At 61.5% G+C, this 18,541-nt stretch overlaps 1 protein-coding gene across 4 annotated transcripts; it reads right to left on the bottom strand.

Moving 5' to 3' along the window:
• Positions 1 to 25: 25 nt before the first annotated feature.
• KCNAB2 (potassium voltage-gated channel subfamily A regulatory beta subunit 2) lies at positions 26 to 18,470 on the bottom strand. 4 transcript variants are annotated; one of them, XM_056508400.1, is made up of 16 exons: positions 18,417 to 18,470; positions 12,841 to 12,959; positions 12,440 to 12,481; positions 4,690 to 4,733; positions 4,284 to 4,321; positions 4,015 to 4,094; positions 3,528 to 3,572; positions 3,323 to 3,367; positions 3,199 to 3,242; positions 2,987 to 3,073; positions 1,748 to 1,833; positions 1,417 to 1,537; positions 1,186 to 1,280; positions 899 to 1,019; positions 720 to 808; positions 26 to 415 (listed from the first exon to the last, which is right to left on the bottom strand). In XM_056508400.1, the coding sequence occupies exons 2-16, from the start codon at positions 12,915 to 12,917 to the stop codon at positions 326 to 328; spliced, it is 1,104 nt and encodes a 367-aa protein (XP_056364375.1). In that variant the 5' UTR covers positions 12,918 to 12,959; positions 18,417 to 18,470; the 3' UTR covers positions 26 to 325. The 4 variants fall into 4 exon arrangements, with proteins under 4 accessions (XP_056364375.1, XP_056364376.1, XP_056364377.1 ...); XM_056508401.1 differs by lacking the exon at positions 18,417 to 18,470 and adding an exon at positions 16,152 to 16,575; XM_056508402.1 differs by lacking the exon at positions 12,440 to 12,481.
• Positions 18,471 to 18,541: the final 71 nt, after the last annotated feature.

Raw genomic sequence — 18,541 nt, forward strand, 5'->3', positions numbered from 1 at the left:
GCAGAGGCGAGGGCCGGGCGCAGGCTGGGGAACAGCTTCGTGTTGTCGGCCTCGTGGGCGTACAGCACCGCGTGCACCCCGCGCCCCAGGAGCCACGCATGCAACGGGTCCCGCGGCGGCTCCGGCCGCGGGCAGGGCGGCCGGGCAGCCCGGGGCTCGCCTCCCGCCGGCCGTCCCTGCGCCGCAGAGCCACGTCCGGGGCAGCGCGGGCGGGAGCGCTGGCTCTCGGTGCAAAACCACACTCTCCACTTTGCTCCAACGAAGCGTAAAGCAAGCGAACGGGCGGCGAGGGCTGCGCGGCGGGCGGCGCGCTCGGGCGGCGCGCTTAGGATCTGTAGTCCTTCTTGCTGTATGGTTTGTTGCCCAGGATGCTATCGATCTCGTGGACGATGGAAGACGACAGCTTTGGAAGGACCTGTGGGGGTGGAGGGGATGCTGGCAGTGGGGTTTTGACCCTGGTGTGCGCGGGAGGATGCTCACCGCCTCCACCCCACCGCGTTCGTGCCACAAGCCCCAGCTTGCCGGCTGGGTGACCCAGTTAGGGAGAGCCTGAGTCAGGCTCGACCCTGCCCCCAGCCCAGCAAAGCCTCGTCTCTGCTTCTCGCCTTCATGACAAGCAAAATCTGTCATGGAGCTGGGTTTGCAACCCTCTTTCTCTGCACAGTGCAGCACAGCAATGAGTGCTGTGGGCGAATGTTGCTCCTGCTGGGAGTGCTGACCTGTATTGCTCCAATATTCTCCATCAGCTGGTCGGCATTGGAGGCCCCCAGTAAGACAGAGCTGACACCCTCGTTGCGCAGGCACCAGGCTGGGACAGGAGGGAGAGCAGAGCTTGAGCATGGCCCAGATACCCCTGGTCCCACCCCCAGCTGTCCCTGACTGTCCCCCATCCTCTTACCGATGGCGAGCTGGGGCAGGGTGCAGCCCAGGCGTTCAGCAATGGCTTGCAGCTCCTTCAGCTTTGCCTGCTGCCGCCGGCCCTCTTCACTCAGGATCTTGTCCTTCAGCCACTGGTATCCCTGGGGAGCGGGAAGGGGTGTTGTGGTGGGATCAGGGTATCCCCAAACTCCCTGGGTTGTGGCTCCTGGAGTTCCTGTTCCTGTAGGGACTTTGCAAGGCCCCTGGCCCTGCTCCCCCAGCTCTGTCAATCCCTGTGTGTGCCCTCCCAGCCCTGGTGTAGCTCACCTTCAGCGAGGCACGGGAGTAGGGGGGGATGCCCCCATCGTACTTTCCCGAGACAATGCCACAGGCCAGTGGGGACCAGGTCATGGCTCCAACACCTGGGGACAGAGCAGAACAGGGGGATGACACTGCTGCTCCCAGCTTCCCCAGGGGCTGTGGCAACTGGCCTCAGCATCAATGGGTTTGGGGAGCACTGTGCTTTGGGAGGCTGGGGAGGAATCCCCACTGTCATACCTATCTTGTGGAAGAGCTCAGGGAGCTGCACCTCCACCTTTTCCCGCTGGAACATGTGGTACTCGGCCTGCTCGCAGATCGGCGGAATCAGGTTGAACTGCCGGGCCACCGAGTACGCCTCCTGCAGAAGAGCCAGGACCCTCAGCGCCCTGCCTCTCCCCCTGAGCCCCCTGCCCAACCCCCCAGCCAAATCCTGAGCGCCCGCCCCGAAAAATAATTAAGGCTTAAATGCATCTGCACACGCTTGGCTCCCAACAGTCTGATTAAATCAACATCAGCAGCATCGCTGGGGCTGCTCTGCTGCGGCCGCCCCGGTCCCCTGGGCCCCTACCATGATCTCCATGGAGCTCCAGCGCGAGGTCCCCCAGTACATGGCCATCCCCTGGTTGATGACATGGGTCATGGCTCGCACTGTCTCTGCCGGGAGGGAAGGAGAGAGTGGCAGGTGGGGTTTAGCAGGGGCTGCACTGGCAGAAGGGGGCTCGCATCACGCTGATGGCTGGCGAGCATCCCACTGCCCAGTGCTGCGGTGGGAGCTGGCTGGTGACCAGGGGATGCTTTCAGAAGAGCAGGATGGGGACAGAGGGAGCAGCCACTCAGGATATGCCAGGGACCACAGCCGACCTGACATGCTCACACGGTGCCAGGCTATCCCTGCATGGACAGCAGCCTGAGGCTTCTGCCAGTGGCCCCATGCCCTGTGGGGTTACCAGCACTGGCACTGCTGCAGGGGGAGAGACTGATGCATTGCCCACACACAGAGACACATGGAGGAAAGCCTGAACCCTGTGTGAGCTGCTCAGGGGTCTTGGGGAGAGCCAGCCCTGAGCCATGCGGGCTGGGGCCAAGCCAAGGCGTGCTCCTGCAGCCAAAGGCGAGCAGCGGGGAGGGAAAGGGGCATGAGGCTCGCCCAGCCGGCACCGGGGCACACACCCCAGCATGCTGATAGCTGCCCCGGCGGGGAGGGACCCTGCTGCAGACCCCGGCATGTGCCACGGCACATGTCCTATGGCAGGACCCTGGGGGGTGGGAGCCTCTCTGCTTTTTGTCCTTTAAACTGCAGTACAGTCTGAAGGGCCAGGGGGTGTCTGTGTTGTGCTGCCGCTGTCTCTGCATCTCATGGCGGGGTTTGCTTGAGAGGGGGGAACAAGGATGGGGGATCACAGAGGAGTGGGGGCTCTGCCCCGGGAAACACCGCTGGGACAGGCAGCGGCTGGCGGGCAGAGTGCGGACAGGGAGTACCTTCTACGATGAAAGTCCTGGACTTGGAGGAACTAAATGGGTCCCCTGGTGATAAAAGAGAGATTTAGAGAAAGTGGAGTCACCGCTGCTGGGATGGGGGCAGTGACCTGCCACCGCACCGCCAACCCACCCCGCCGCAGCCCCAGAGGGTCCTGGCACCGGGCAGGGGGCGGCAGAAGTGTGACTGTGGCATGGGCCAACCGTGGTGGCGGAGGAGCGGATTCTGCTCGGGAGGGAAAATGCCCTTGAAACACAAGCCTGGCGCAAACCAACCGCGAGGGCAATGAGAGGCAGCGGGGAGGAGCGTGGCACCGCGGCGCGCACCCACCTTCCATCGGCGTGTTGGGGTCGGGCCGGTTGGCAAACACCACGTCCACGTACTCCAGCTGCAGCCGCTCCAGCGATGCCTTCAGACCTGCAGCACGGATGGGGCTGTCAGGCATGCTGAGCCCCATGCTGCCAGCAGTGAGGCAGATGGTGAGGCACAGCCTGGCACCGGGGCCAGCAGCCCCTGGCGAACGCTCTCACCCCTACCCCTACCTTCTATGATGTGTTTTCGGGACAGGCCCCTCTCCGTCTCAGCCCTGGAAAAAGAAAGGTGGGTGAGAGCTTGGGGTGAGAGCCTGACCTGTGCCTGCTCTGCTGAAGGGTGGGTGTTACCTACTTTCCTCCCCAGAAGATTTTGGTGGTGATGACCAGGCTGGACCGTCTGCAGGAAGAAAGAAAGAATCACTGGTGGTGGCACCCACAAAGCCCCATGCACCCTGCCTGGGATGGCACACTCCTGCCCAAGGCTCCTCTACCAGCTTTCCCCAGCTCATCAGGACTACAGTGATGGTTTTGCCAAATAGGGATGGCGTCTGGCTTACCTCCACCCTTTCTTCTTGATGATGTTCCCCAGCACCACCTCGGCCCTAGAAAGGAAAAGGACATCAGCCATTTGCACCTGGCAGCTGGGGCCATGGGGAGTGCTGGCAGCCAGCAAGGGCAACCTCAAACCCTGGGAGAATAGGAGGCAAATGCAGTGGCTGTGGGGACACTGTTTGTCCCTTGGCTGCAGTGCCCAGTACCAATCTGCCCCAGTGCATGAGCTTGCTAATTTTAAATGAATGCATGGGCACATGCCAATGCCCTGGGCCAGTGTGCCCTGGGTACAGCTGTGCATGATACAGGCCATCATGGGAAGCATGGGACTGCCAGAACCACAACAGAACCACGAGCAAGTGCTCAGAGCTCTGTCCTGGAAGCGCTGCTTTGCAGCTGGCAAAGCTGGGAGATTCCCAGTGCCACTGTAATTTTATGGGAGTCAGGGTGTAGGGTGAGACCCCTGTGGTGCTGCCAAAGCAGGGTACCTACTTGCCAGCAGCGTAGACTTCTGCTGTGTCGAAGAGATTAATGCCGTTGTCATAAGCTAAAGTCATCAGCTGCTCTGCCATCTGTGAGGAGAGAGCAGGGTTGGTGAAGGGGGTGGCCAAAAGTCGGCGCACGGGTGTGTGCGCAGAGCGCTGGTGAGCTCCGGCTTGCCGTGTGCATCCCAGCCACAGCCACGGCTGTGCTGGCCCCATCCCCTCCTCAATCACCAAGAAATGGCTAGGGAAGGACAGGGTGAAGGGTTGCAGCCTTACCTCATCTGTGATCTGCCCTCCAAAAGTCACCCATGTTCCTGCAGGGGAGAGAGAGGTGTGTGCATGAAAAATGAGGTGAGCAACGAGCTCCACCACCTGAAGCCCCCAGCCACCCACCCTGGCTCCCTCAGCACAGCCCTGGCACGTGGTGGCCACAGCCGGCCCTGCCGCGTGCACTGTGGTGCTCCCAGCACGGCCCAGTCGCTTCCTATCGTGTCAGAAAAAGAGAAAATAATTCGACAATTTCTGGGCCGTGACTCAAAACAGCCTCAGGGCTGAGGAAAACCCTTTCCTTCCCTTTGCAAACATGGCTGGGGCAAGCGAGCGCTGCCCTGGCTGGGGAGTGCCAGCAGCTGCTGCAGAACTGAGGGGATGCCGAGGGGCTGTGGCAAACTCTGGCACTTACCCAGACCCAGGCAGGACACACGCAGCCCAGACTTCCCGAGGTTCCTGGAAGACAGAGACCATTAGGAAAGGTGCCAGAAAGCCCCAAAACGCTGTCTCATGCATCCTGCATGCCACCAAACACATCGGGCGCAAGGTCTGGGAGGTGTGGTGGTGGCCCATGGTCCCCATCCCCACATGGGATGGTTTCACAATGAGAGTCCCTTCTCAACTGACTAACAGGTCATCCCAGGCTGGGCATCCCATAGCTCGGTAGTGGCACTGCCTGCACCTGCGCAGTGATGCTGTGCCCAGCAGGGCTATTGGGAGAGCAGTGACCTCGTTAAAGCAGCTCCCTGTGATGAGGCTGGGGTGTCCGGCTGCCCTGAGAGTGCTGCTGGCACTGAGGAATGAGACTGGAGGAAGAGGATTTGACATGCTGATGGTCAGGACTGAAGCATCTCACACACAGCATGAGTTGTGCCTGTTCTCTGCATTGCACAGGGAAGCACAGGGCTTGCACCAGGCGAGGGTGCTCAGGAGTGGAGCAACATCCTGGAGAAATGGAGCACCCCAGAAAATTTGACCGGCACAAGGAACTGAAGAACAGCTTTCAGGAAGGGGGCCAGGCTGGCAGACGCCTTCGCCGTGGTGATGGAGAGCCAGTTACTTGTTAAAAATGACAAAGGCTCAAGAAATGAGCGTTAAAATAAATAAAGTGTAGGTGAGCCGCGGCAGCTCGCCCGCGCGGGTGTCGCATAGCAACCGGAGGCACCGCCACCGCCGGCACCGCCGACACCGGCACCGGCAGCGGGCAGGGAGTGGCTGTGGCCTGGCCACGGGCAACCGTGGGCTGCACCGAGCCAGGGCAGCATCCCTCGGTGCCCCCAGCATCCGGAGGCACCGGCACTCCCCCTGTCCTGTGGTGTTTTTAGAGCATTTTGCAGTGGGGAGAGGTCATGGCCGTGGGCCAGCGGTGGCTCAAGCCCCCATGATGGGGTTTGCCATGCGGAATGGAGAGCACCTGCCTCCTCCTGGGCGTTCCAAGAGCATTGCTGGAGTTCTCCTGGGCAGGTGGCTGTTGCTGCTCTCGGCTTCCCAGCCCAAAAGTATGTTGATAGGCTGCCCAACAGAGATACTGGCAGAGTTTGGGAAGGCCAAGCATTCCCTCACACTGTGCTATGGCTTTCCTACCCCATCCACTTGCTTGGACCATCCCCCTGTGCCACTGCCCCTCCAGCTGCCACCAGTGGGGACTCCTGAGATGATCACCCATTGCCTGGGACAGGGTGTTACTGGTGTGCTCCTCCTCTGGATGGGGACACAACTGTGGGGCAGGAGTACCGAGCCCTGAAGATGGCACTGTGCATTGCCCCAGTACTGCTGTTACCACTGCAGGGGTTTGGTATTGATAGATGGACAGAACTGGACCAGCCCCCTCCCCAGTGCCCGGATAAGGGGACTCAGCTGATTTGGATGACACTGGTCAGGCTCACCCCAGCGCCCTGCTGGGCTGACACACTTTGTTGCCTAATGCTGGCACATCTGGGCTGCAGTGGAGGCACGCGGCCGCTGGCAGATGGACCATGGCGTGCAGGCTCATCTGGGGGGGGCCCTACCCTATCCTGGGGTCCATGCTCATCAGAGAGAGCCCCAGCCTCACACCCGGCTGCAGACTCAGCCTCAGTGGGGTAAGCCTTCTGTACTCTGCCCCGGAGCTAGGACATGGGGTGTGTGAGCCCTGTGGGTGCTAGGGGGGCCCCACATGCACACACCACCCCATTTCTAGAACCATCATGGGCAGCCAGAGCCGCTTATGACTCTGCACTGGCTTCGCAGGGCACTGAGTCTCCGGCAGCACTGAAAGGATGCCATGGCAGCCCGGATTAATGCTACCGTGACTCCCAGACCACCCCGGCTCGGCAGCCTGCCCGGTTTGGCAAACACTGAGGATGCTACTAATCCTACACTGAATATTAGGGTCCCTTCTTTCCCCCATCCTGAAGATTTTAAGCGCGGCTGGATCAAAGCTGCCCTGAGGGGGCAAGAGCAAACAGGGAGGAATCTTACGGAGGCGCACGGTCAGCACTTTTAGCGACGAGAAACCGACAGAGCCGGACGCGAACCGGAGACTAGTAAGTGCGGCGCCCCCGGCCCCCAGTCCCCACTCGCCGCCCCGATCGCAGTGAGAAACGGGGAAAGCCCCAGGAATGCCCGATTCCTACCTATATTTCATCCCCGGCTGCTTGACGCTGGAGTCGCTGGAAGAGGGGGCGTTCTGCACCGAGAGCTGCCCCAGGCTGCGGGCCACCATGGCCACGGCGCGGAACTTGCCGCGGGTGCCGAGGCTGGGGCTGCCGGCATTCTGTCGGTTCAGCCGATCCTCCGCGCTCCGGCTTTTGATGCTGTGCTCGGAGCACACAAAGGAGACCTGCATGCTGCTCCGGCGGGCAGCAGCTCCAGCTGCCTAAATTTAGCCGGCGCCCCGGGCGAGGCGGGGAGCTCCTCCCGCGCGCCGCCAACGTGACGGCGGGGGGCTGCGGGGCGGCGGGCGCGGAGCGCTCCCGTCAGCTCTCCTGCCCTCAATATTTGATGAGCTCAGGAAGCGAGCGAGCGGCACCCGGGCAGGTGGGGGCAGGAGGGGCAGAGGCGCTGCCGTACCCTCCGGAGTGGCCGTGGCGGGGCGGGACTCCCCTGCGCCTCGCTGGGCATTCCCAGACCCGGCTTGGGGCACAGCGAGGTCCTTCCTTGCCTCCCTCCGGCCACGCATGGCAGCAGATTCCCCTGCACGGGTTCCAAACCAAACCCTCTGGCAGCAATGCGTGTGCATCGCCAACCCCACGGCTGGGCGACAGCGCAGGTGGCGGCGATGCTGATGGCCCTGTTTGCCGAAGTTATCGCGCTCGGGGACACAGCCCCAGCAGCACACTCCCCCTATTTTTCCCAGTGCAAGCGAAGCCAAATGAGGTGAATTCCAGCCCAGCACCTCCTGCCGAAGCAGGGACACAAGTCAGCACACGACAGAACCGTCCTGCAGCCGAGGCCACGTGCCAGCTGCCAGCACCTGCTGTGCCCCTCAGCATGGAGCAAAATGCAGCAATGGAGCCTGCAGGAAATTATGCACATTTGCCTCAAACCTAATGAAAAATCTTGTAATCTCCTCCGCTTCCCTCTCTCACAAAGCTCCTTAGCTGGTAATCCTGCCAGTGCCGGCTCCAGTGCAGGAAGGCGGGGGGGACCTGGCAGCAGTTGCCAGCCCCCAGAGGATGAGAAATTCCATAAATTTTGGTGGCAGTGGGGACATGCCCAAAGAAGAACCACCTTTGGGGTGTCTGTGCCAGCTGCTCCCATTAATAATTAATGTCCCCATGAATATTAGATGGGCTCTTGCCACTGTGTAAATGTTACCGCGGTCATTGTGAGCGGAGGGGAACCTGACCCGCAGCGCAGCACAGCATGGCACAGTGCAGCACGGCAGGAGCCAGCAGAGCTACCAGCTCTGGGGGCTTTGCTGCAGTGGGGGACAAGGGGCACTCCTGTATTGTCACTGGAGAACAGCCACTGGTGCTCCCCAAAGCCTGACCTGGGTTACTGGGGTTGCTGGGCCTTGCACCCCATTGCTCCCCCTGCAATGCCAGGGGAGAGTGGGAAGGGGTGCACTGGACAGAGCAGCCCCATCCTTCTGAGAGGCTGTGGCCACCTCTCCAGCTGCCCGAAGTGTCCTCCTGACAAGGACATTGGCTGAAATCCTGATACACTTTGCACCAGGACCCACATGCAAAATTAATGATGCACAGCCATCAGTCAGGAAGAGACGCACACCCGTTAGATGGAGATTTACACCCATGTGGTGGAGATGAACCCCTGTCAGGTGAAGATGCAACCCCCCATTGAGGCAGAGATGTACCCGCATCACATGGAGATTTACACCTCTGAGGCAGAAACAGCCCTTCGGTGGCTGTTTGCTCCAAGTGACTAATCTTTAAAGCTCAGAGGGCGTTTGCGTTTGCAAATGCCCTAACAGCAAACAGGAATGTCAAGTGAGAAGCTCCAAGATCACCAAGTAGGAAAGTGCTAACGGCGCTGATCGGCTGCCGCCTCTCCGGCGCAGGCCATGCCAAGGGCACCGGCTCCTCCCAGCCTCGGCGCGGCACAGGGGAGCCGAGGTGAGCTCCGGTGAGAGCCGCTCTCCTGACGAGGTGTCAAACCAGCACCAAGCAGCGTGCCCTGTGTCATCCCCTCACCTCGGCCCTCGTGGCGCTGCCTTACCTGTACTTCATGCCGGTGGTGCGGGCGGTACTGTCGGCCAAGGAGAGCCCGTGCATCCGCAGGAACTCCTCCAGAGTCTTCGCCCGCGCCGCCGCCCGCACGTCCCGCAGCCGCCGCAGCTCCAGCCCGTCGGCCGCCCGGGGGGCTGGGGGCAGCCCCCACTCGGGGCTGGGCCGGCTGGCCACGCTGCGCAAGCTCTCACTGTAGGTCATGGAGAGCATCCTGCCGCCCGAGCGTGGGCTCTGCCGGCCAGCCACGCCGCCAAACACTCTGTGGTGCTACGGAGAGAGCTGGGAAAGCACAACACGGGCTCCCTCGCCACTCAGGGCACAGCCCTGCCTGCACTGCCATGCCGGAATGGTGGCACCCGCCCTTGCCAGGACATGGGGACCCTAGCAAAGCCAGCCTCTTCAGCAGAGCAAAGCCTTGGTGTGGGAGCTGAAGCACAACAGGAGAAGCAGCAGGACAGGGATGCAGCACAGTCCATGTCTGAAACTGCAGTGGTGCCTGCCACAGCTGCCTCAAGCCACGATGCAGCAGGGTGGCCAGTGGCCCGGCTGTGCTGGCTCCCAGCTTGCACTGTCTGGGCTGCACTGGTTTACATCCCTGCGAGGGACGCCGCAGGTCCCAGGAGCTGGCCGAGGCATGGTGAGCAGTGGCACAAGTAGTGCTGGTGAGAATCTGGCACTGTGTGCCTGTGGGCAAGGAAAATCAGGATGGGAAAGGGATCCCCGTGGGGCCCTCTGGAAAGGGTGGACAGAGGGCCCACTGCAGAGGGTCTGTGGGCACTGGGTGCTCGCTGTGCCTGCGTCACGCTGCCGCAATGTGCACCACCAGCCAACACCTTCCCCACCGCCGCGGCAGCGACCTCCCAGCCGGTGCGGCTGCCGAAAATAGCCTGCCGCAGGGTGGGCTCCTTGCACACCCGAGCCCTTGCTGTCTCCATGGCTGGGACCTCACTGGTGGTGGCACCAGCATCGATTCCTGTGCCTCTCTCTGCGGCTTCTCTTGTTTCCAGTGTCTGCACGGAGGAGGGACTGGGGCCAAAAACCTAGTGTTGGTGCCGGCTGGCCACTGGGGATGCACTGTGACAGATCTATACCAGCATCAGGCTCCAGCCAGACTCCCACTGGTGGTTTTTTCTTTCCCTGTGAAGCTCAAATTGACAGCTACAGGAGCCAAAAGTGAAGTGCTCTCTGCCGTTGAGGTGTGACCTCCAGAGGAAAGGAGAAAGAAATCCAGAGGATACAGAACAGCAGCTGGCCAGGTATGACCAAAACCCTGAGGGTCTCTTTTGACACCTGGTGCTGCCAGAGACCACTCCGTGCTCCTCCTGCTCTGTAGCAAGGCCTTGGGAAAGCCAGGAGACATGGAAAGGAAACCCTTTTCCTCTGTGGCAAAGCCAAACGGAATCCTGGTCATCAGCCTCTTCCTGCCACACCTCAAAGCTGGAGACTGGACCCGGCCCCTCTAGCACCGGTCCTTCTCCATGGCTGGCACCTTTAATTAGGGCAGTGCCAGTGGGTCCTACTGGGTACGGGCACCTGTTGGGATCTCCTTGCTCCCAGTGGGATCTCCTTGCCCTGGTAGGACCCCCTCACCTGACAGCAGCAAGGAGAAACCTGAGCTGGCTGCACTGCTGCTCTACAGCAGCAAAACGGCTGCAGCAAACAGAGCTGGGGGTTTGATCTGGGCTGCTCTGAGGAATGGGATGGGAATCCACCTATGCCTATCTTGACACTTCCCTGATTTTTTGGCAGAACAACACTGGATGGCTGAGAAAGCAGAGGGGTTGGGTGCATTCATGGCCATTTGATAGCAGAAATCCCAGGGATAAGTGGCAGTAGGATCTGCCGAGGATAAGCTGTGCCGTGCCCAAGCAGGAGAGGCTGTTTTGCGAGGAAGGAGCAGGGATGGGGGACAGAGCGCAGGCTCTGCGGGATAATGTCACTGTTAGCAGCGGCAGGGGCACAACAAGTGGGTGACAGGCAGGGCAGCTGCCCAGAGAGATGTGTGGCCAGCCTGGCCTGCCAAGCTGGGAAATGGGCAGCCACCAGCCTGCCTAAAGCCAGGAACACCCCCCAAACTCCGAAAGAAAACCACCCTAAACCATCAAATCCCGAGTCACCCTGCACAGAAAATCTTCCCTGCTGCCTGCAGCAGCTGCTCCATGGCAGTGCCCATCCCCGGCCATCGCCCACCATACCCAGCCCTGCTTGCCGCCCGCGCTACCGGCCCAGACTCACCGCGCCGGGGAAGCTGCTCAGCAGCAGCGCAGCTCTGGGCAGCCGGGCTGCCCCGGGGCAGATATAAGAGCCGCGTTGTTTTGCATTAGGGGAGTGTCGGAGCTCGGCGTCCAAAGCACTTGGCGGATGCGCCAAGGGCCCCAGCGCCCGGCTTCTCGCCGCGCTCCATTAGCCCTATTAGGGGATTTTCTTCCTTGCGAAGGGGAGTTAAATTATTCATGGCGCCTCACTAAAAGCCCGGGGATGTGCCGCTGCTTTATCAACGCTGGCACTGACGCCCCTCGCCCTGCAGCGACAGGTCCCCTGTCACCAGCACACAGGGTGGTGGGGGACACTGGGGCCATCAGGGAGCAGAGATGGTGCCCTGTGCAGACACAGCCCTCTTGTGGTCCCCACCGCAGAGGAGTCAGAGCTGGGCTGCGGCAGGACTGAAAGGCAGCCTCCCGTAGGAGGGAGCCCCAAAACAGAGCCGGGTGATGAACACAGGTATCTGCTGCCTGAAGGCAGCTTACGGACAAGCTGCTGCCAGTTGTGCTTGGGAGACTTTTGCACTAGATCTGCCCAGTGGCTGAGGCCAGTTTGCCAGCCAAAACTTGCCCATAGCTGGGCTTGGCAGTGCTGGTGGCAGAACTGGAATGGACACTGTCAGTGCCACTGAGCTATCCCATTGCTGGCTGGCCTCTCCTCTGGTTCCCCATCCCACGGCAGCCAGGCCAGACCCATTCCCACACCACTGGGCTGCTGTAGCCCTGGGAGCACTGGAGCAGCTGCTGGCAGAGTGTGGGGAAATGCCGCCCTCACTTCAGACAGTAAAAGGGTGATGGGGGCGATTGTTGCCTCCTGTACCACTTAATGAGACCGCTCCTAATAGCAGGAGCCGTGGAGCAGCTGGCTGGCTTCCCAGAGCTGCTCTTGGGAAAAGCCAGGGGCTTCTCCAGGCACAGCATTGGCATGGGACACTCTTCCCAAGCTGAGCTGCCCCCCCACAGTAGCTGTCCCCCACAGCCATGTGGCCACACTCCACTGCTTGGACAGCCTGTGAGAATGGTCCCCCTCAAATCCAATCACACCACAGGGTCCCCACACCACGCTTCTGAACCCGCGAGCAGGTGATGAGGCGACGCCGCACCTGTGATGCCCATCCCACACAGAGGGACCCTGGCACACTGGGCAGTGCTGTACCAGCATTATCAGGCCATGGGCAGGGGCCATAGCCACTTGCTGGGGGAATTTTGGGGAGGGAAAGGGCCTGGTTACCTGTAGAACTGGAGCTGGCGCTTGGGGCTCCCGTATCTCGCGCTTCCGACAGCAAAGGGGAGAGAGAAGAAAGATGCCACAAACCCCGTTAGAAAGGAGGAGCGGGAGTGAGTGGCAGAGTCAGAGGCTGTGGGAAGGGTCAGTGACACCCACCCATGTCTCAGCACAGTGGACACTGCAGCAGGCACTGGCACGACCCTGAAAGTGCCCTCTATGCCCATAATAGGCACCAGCACTCCAAAACGCTGCTGCTGCTACGTGGGGATTTTGTGCTGGAAGCTTTTGCACAAAGCATGCCAGGGCAGTTTAGGAGTATCAGGGCAGTTTCAGAGAGTGTGGTGGTTCTGGGTTGCCACAGGGTTGGGTTTGAAGCCCCACAGAGTACTGCCCTGCATCCTTACCTGTAAATCATCCCTGGGGAGCCCGTCTGCCGCAGTGAGAGTCGCGCTGGGGAGTCAGTGGTGGATTCGGGATACATGGAGCCAGCCTGGGCTCCCCGGAGCCACTCGCCGCCTCACCCCTGCCACAGGGGAAGAGGAAAAGAGGAAGAAATGAGTTTTTTTTGGGCACGCGCATGACAGCATTTCCTGTTGCAGGAGATCTCAAGCCGGATGGGCATGTGGCATTGGCGGCAGTGTGGGCACGGCAGCTCCGCCAGCCTCAGACCCTGGGGCTCATACTCTGACCCACCGATCCCAAAACCATCTCGCCCCATCCCTGTTCCTCTGACTTCCCAGGCTGGCTGCTCTCTCCAAACTTCTGGGAGTCCCGAGATCTCAGGAAACGGTGAGGAAACATGGGCCTGAAAAATGAAACATTTTGGAGCTGTTTTTGAGGATCCCTCTGATTGGGACAAGCTACGGGGAAGAGCTTTTACGGGGAAGTCTGGCTTTTCCTGCAACCCACATGTGACTGTGTGCACAGGGGTGAGGGAGCTCCAAGGAAAAGGAGGGCTCACCCCCAGGCACCCCTGACCCTCCTTGTCCCTGTCCCCATGCCAGGGACATCCAGCATGACTCCCTGAGAGCTGTGCTTCTGCAACACTGTCAGCAGTTTCCAGTATCACAGAAAACACTGACACTTCCTTACAGAACTGGGGCTGAGATTTAAATTTATCCCATCTTTCTTTAGGCCAGTGAGATGCCATCTTTACACTGCAGATCACAAGCTGCTCTGTTTCCCAGATGGGGACTGAAAGATCTCTGGGCTCCCTCCCGGCTGCCCTGGGCTCAGCAGGAGCATGGCCTTACACAGTGTGCTCATGTCCTGGCACACATCCCACCTGCATCCTGGCACAGCATGCCTGCATCCTGCATCTCTCCCGCATTCTGGCACAGTATGCCTGCATCCTGCATCCCGGCACAGTGTGCAAGCATGTTTCATCCTGCCTGCATCCCAGCAGGGCATGCTTGCATCCTGCATCCACATCCTGCATCCCAGCACAGTGTGCCAGCATCCTGCATCCCTCCTGCATCCCAGCACAGTATGCCTGCATCCTGCATCCCGGCACAGTGTGCCTGCATGTGTCATCCTGCCTGAATCCCAGCAGGACATGCTTGCATCCTGCATCCACATCCTGCATCCCAGCACAGTGTGCCAGCATCCTGCATACCTCCTGCACCCCAGCATAGTGTGCCAGCATCCTGCATCCCTCCCGCATCCTGCATCCCTCCGGCATCCCGGCCCGGCGTGCCTGCATCCCGGCGCAGCCCCTGCAGCCCACGCAGCCCAATGGCAGCGGCTGCGGCAGCCGAGCCCGTCCCCGCGGAGCCGCCCACCCGCCCACAGCAGCTCCCGGCCGGGCTGCAGACCCGGCACAGATCTCCATCGCCCTCCTCCTGAGCGCCGCAGGAGTGCGTCTCCTTTGGCCACAGCCGCGCTGAAGCCGGAGCCCAGGCAGCTACAGTAAAGCCGGGTGTATTTTCGACAAGTCAGAAGGGAGCCGCTCTCTCCCGAACCTGCAGCACTGACCCGAGCCTGGAGCAGGACCCTGCCGAGCCCTACAACCAGGATCCGGCTGAGCCCCCCAAGCCCTGACCCCCCGGGTTCTCCCGGGGTGCTGTGGGTGTTGGGTCCGCAGCTCCCGCGGCCTCGCCTGGCAGCACCGCCGGGCCAGCAGCAGCCACCGGCCGGGCACTGTCCTGCCAGCTCATCGTCACTTCGCTAGCGGCGGCAAAACAAAGCTGAGGGAAACTGCAGGGAGGGACAGCCGGCTCCTTGCTTGCACTGCCACAATCCCGGACTTCCCCGTGGCTCCGGACTGCCCGATTCCGTATCCCAGGGGGCTGTGGTGCCAGGAGCTCAGATCTCTGCAATTTTCAGCAGAATCCGATGCCCCTTCCCTGCTGCCTCTCAGCAATGCTGCGGGGACCAAGTACAGTGGCTGGCAAGTCTCTGGCAGTGCTAAAGGGACTTTGCTGGCAAGCAGAGCTGGACCACGGGCACATGGTCAGGGCTCTGCACTCTGAGGAGCCAAAGTGTCCCAGCCTTTGGGGCCAAATCATCCCTCTGAGCCAAAGGCACTGCCAAAAGTCCAATCCCATCTGTGTCAGCAGCTTGGTGCTTCCCTGAGACTGCTCCTGCACCTTCAGCTTCCTCATGGCACAACTCAGCTCTGAGTCTGCAACTGCAGGAGTTTCAGCAGTGACCCAAGAGGGAAAAAAAGTGTTTTCTTCTGCAGGATGCATGCAGAAGCCAGGTGAAGGACACCCTCATGATTTGCGCTCCCACCGAGGTCCATTTCTGTCCCTGCCAGCACAGTGGGGTATAGGAGTGTGGGTGCTGCGACATGGATGGTTTATGGCTGGGAAGCCCCCGGGAGATGGGCCAGCATGGAGGGGACTACATTCTGCAGCCTGCCTGACACGCTGCTATCAGAGGAGTAGTGGGTGAAACTGGACATGGGATTAATGCAAATGTAGGGATGAAACTGCTGCTTCTGGTGAGCCTGATCCTCCAAGGGTGAGGCCGTGGGGCAGGGAGAGCTGGGGGACCCTTGCCCTGGACAGCCCAACATCCCGCTCAAGTCAGATGAGGGATGCAGGTAATGTCGCAGGGAGCATCTCCCCACGCCAGGTGCCTGTCCCAATATTTCCCTCTCTTTTCCACTGTGTTTGCAGCAAATGCCCCCTTCCACGCCACAGGGAAGGTGACTTTAGCTCAATGACTCACGCTGCCCTGCTCTGTCGCCTCGGCACCTCCTGCCACCTCCTTCCGTCACCTCTGCGCTCATGCCCCGTGCTGGTCCCGTGCCCCCCCTCCCCCGGCTGCACCGGCGCCGCAGGGATCCGCAGAGCAGCAGCCCTGCCCCTTCCTTTGGCCCGGGAGCCTCTGTTGCGGCGCAGCATCTCCCAACCCACCGAGCCCCTCCGACCGCCCGGGTGGGCTCCCGCGCCTTTTCCAGCCCAGCATCACCACAGCGAAGCGGGCGGGCACTGGGGACTCAGCTGCGACACGTGAGGTCGCCCGTGACCGCCAAAGCGCCCGCACCGGCGCTGCTCGGCTGCCCGAGTCAATGACACAGCCCAAAAGCACACGTTTTTGGCGCGTCGGCCGGGATTATGCCGTCACGTACACCAGAGCCAAAGCATGGGGGTCCATCGGGCTGCCCGTGGGTCCCCGCTGTGTGACAATGCCAGCTCCCTGCTACGCCGCGGCTGCCGGCCCGGCACGGCTGAGCCACGGCCCCGCCGGCACCCGGCACCGCACCTACCTGTCTCCGGTGCTCGGACGGAGGGCGATGCGCGGTCGGGAGGCACAAGGCAATGAGTCAAACCCGGCTGCCGGCGGGCTCCGCGGGTCTCGGGAAGCAGCGCCGGTGCCGGCGCACAGCAGCTGCTACAGCCGGCGGCAAACGCAGCGGATGACGGTTCCTACCCCATTCCCGCTCTGTCCCCGGGAAAAGGCGTGTGGCAGAGAGGGGAAGCCGAGCCCCCCGCGCCCCGGGATGCGACAGCACCCAAGGATGCTGCAGAGCCGTCCCTGCCGCTCTCACATCCTGACTCGGCAAGTTTGGCTCCGCCGGTGGCTGCAGCCGGCTCCCGATCCCGCCGGTGCCTTAACCGTGTCGGCGCCGCAGCCCGGCACCGGCAGCGCGTGGGCGAGCGAGCGGCTGCCACCAGCCGCCCCTGCGCAGCTCAGGCGGGGGAAGGCTCGTCCGGGGCCACGGGCAGTCTGGGCAGGAGCTGCATCATCGCTGCCTTAAATCGCGCCGGGTGTGCTTCTCTTAAAATAATCAAATACAGCGTCGGCAGTGATGCTGAGGGGCTGCCTCCAGCACCAGGGTCACCCGGCTGCCGCGTTCTGCCACTGGCCATTCATCCTCCTCGCGCCCATCACGCCTTCTCACTGCCTTTGGTTTTTTTACTATCTTGGGCAAAAAAAACACCCCGGAGCATGGCACCTCAGTAATTGGAGCAGGCTGGTCCCTGTGGCAGCGCGAGTCAGTGATCCCGCAGCAATAACAACACCATTGCAGCTGGATCTAACAGGAAAACTAGAGGCCAAGCCAGCAAAAAGGGGTCAGGGTTTGGGACAGGCTGCTCACACAGTGGTGCTCTGGCACCTATAAATTAGGAAAACCCGGTTCCTTTCCCTCAGCCGAGTCCTGCTCAGCTTCATGGCAGCATCTTGGCACTTCCTGTGCCATTTCAGCACAGTCCTGGCAGTGATGGGGCCAATAAGCACACTGCCTGCTCCAAACCATGCTGACACTCGCAGGGACCTCTCAGCACTGCCAGGGTGGGTGATCCCAGCAGACTGCCTGCTTTCCATGCCACAGCAGCTCCAGGAACAGCCAGTAACAGGCAGAGAAGGTCATAAGCCCCATTCCCTTCGGGGATGCTCCCAGCAGCAGCCCATCAGTGGCTTTGCTACCCCCACAGATGGTGGGAGCCATGTGCCAAGTCGATCTGCTCCCGCTCCATGATGCATCTGACCCACAGACCCGTAGGCCATGAGCAGGAAGTGACAGCTGGCCCTGCCACCCTCCTAATCAAAACAATAATAGTAATAACTAATAAAACCAGCAGCTCTCTTGAATCTGCCGTTGGCAGCTCCATGTAGAGGCGTTTTCTGCTCACCAGCTGGAAAATCACTGCATATATGCAACAGGCCTGTACAGGGGATGTGATAGAGACTGGATACATCTCGCCCAGCCTTGCTCTAGCACTCACCCACGGTGCTGTGCCGCGGCTCCCAGCAACATTTGAGGAACAAACCTGGGGATTTGGGAAGCAGGCTGGGTACCCTCCTCACACCTGCCAGCAGCACAGACCATGTCTCACCTGGATGAGAGCCTGTGGTGCCCGTGTTAGCAGTCCCGTGCCAGCCACAGGCTGAACAGGATCCCCATCACGAGGAAAACAGCCCCCAAAAATGGAGGCTGACGAGCTCATGAGCTTCGGGCCTCACAGAAGAAATAGTGAGGCAGCAGCATCTGGCTGCGAGGGGACCAGTGACCCGCCACAGGGCTCGGGGCTCCTTCCATCCGCAGCCCTCCAGTCACCGCAGCAAAGCGAGGCAAGGAACGGACTAAGAAACGGCAGCAAACTGAAGGAACAGCGGCGTTTGACTCATTGTGCGCAAATCGGCTCGGGGGAAAATCCAATATTCCCACCCCCGTGTCACTGGGGCTTTGCCCGCGGCTCACATCGTGTCACCGGGGCTCCTGCCCTGTCACTCCCGGTTTACGGCGACAGGCCGCAGGCATCACGAACAGTGTTTACCTCGCCTTGCTGTGGGAACGAAGGGACAGTCAACCTCCCACCGTCCCCGCACAGCCCAGGGTCCCACCGGGCCGGAGCAGGCGGCGGGGCGAGGGCCCCTCTCTCCGCACCGGGAGCGTCGGGAGGGGCGTGCGGCGGGGTGGTCTCGCCCGTAGCCCTGCCCGCGGCCCTGCCCGGTTCCACCGTCCCCACCACCACCCGGCCGGGGCCGCAGCCCCATCCCCGGCCCCGCTCCCCCCGCGCCCCCGCACCTGCCCCGCGTCCGCCGCTCCCGCCGCTCCGCCGCCCGCCCTCGTGGGGGGCGGCCCCGCCCCGCCGCGCCTGGCCCCGCCCCTCCCACCGCCCATTGGCCGCGCCGCCCGCCTCTCGCGCCGCA

This window comes from Oenanthe melanoleuca, chromosome 21 (genome assembly GCF_029582105.1).
Source record: "Oenanthe melanoleuca isolate GR-GAL-2019-014 chromosome 21, OMel1.0, whole genome shotgun sequence".
Classification (NCBI taxonomy): domain Eukaryota; kingdom Metazoa; phylum Chordata; class Aves; order Passeriformes; family Muscicapidae; genus Oenanthe; species Oenanthe melanoleuca.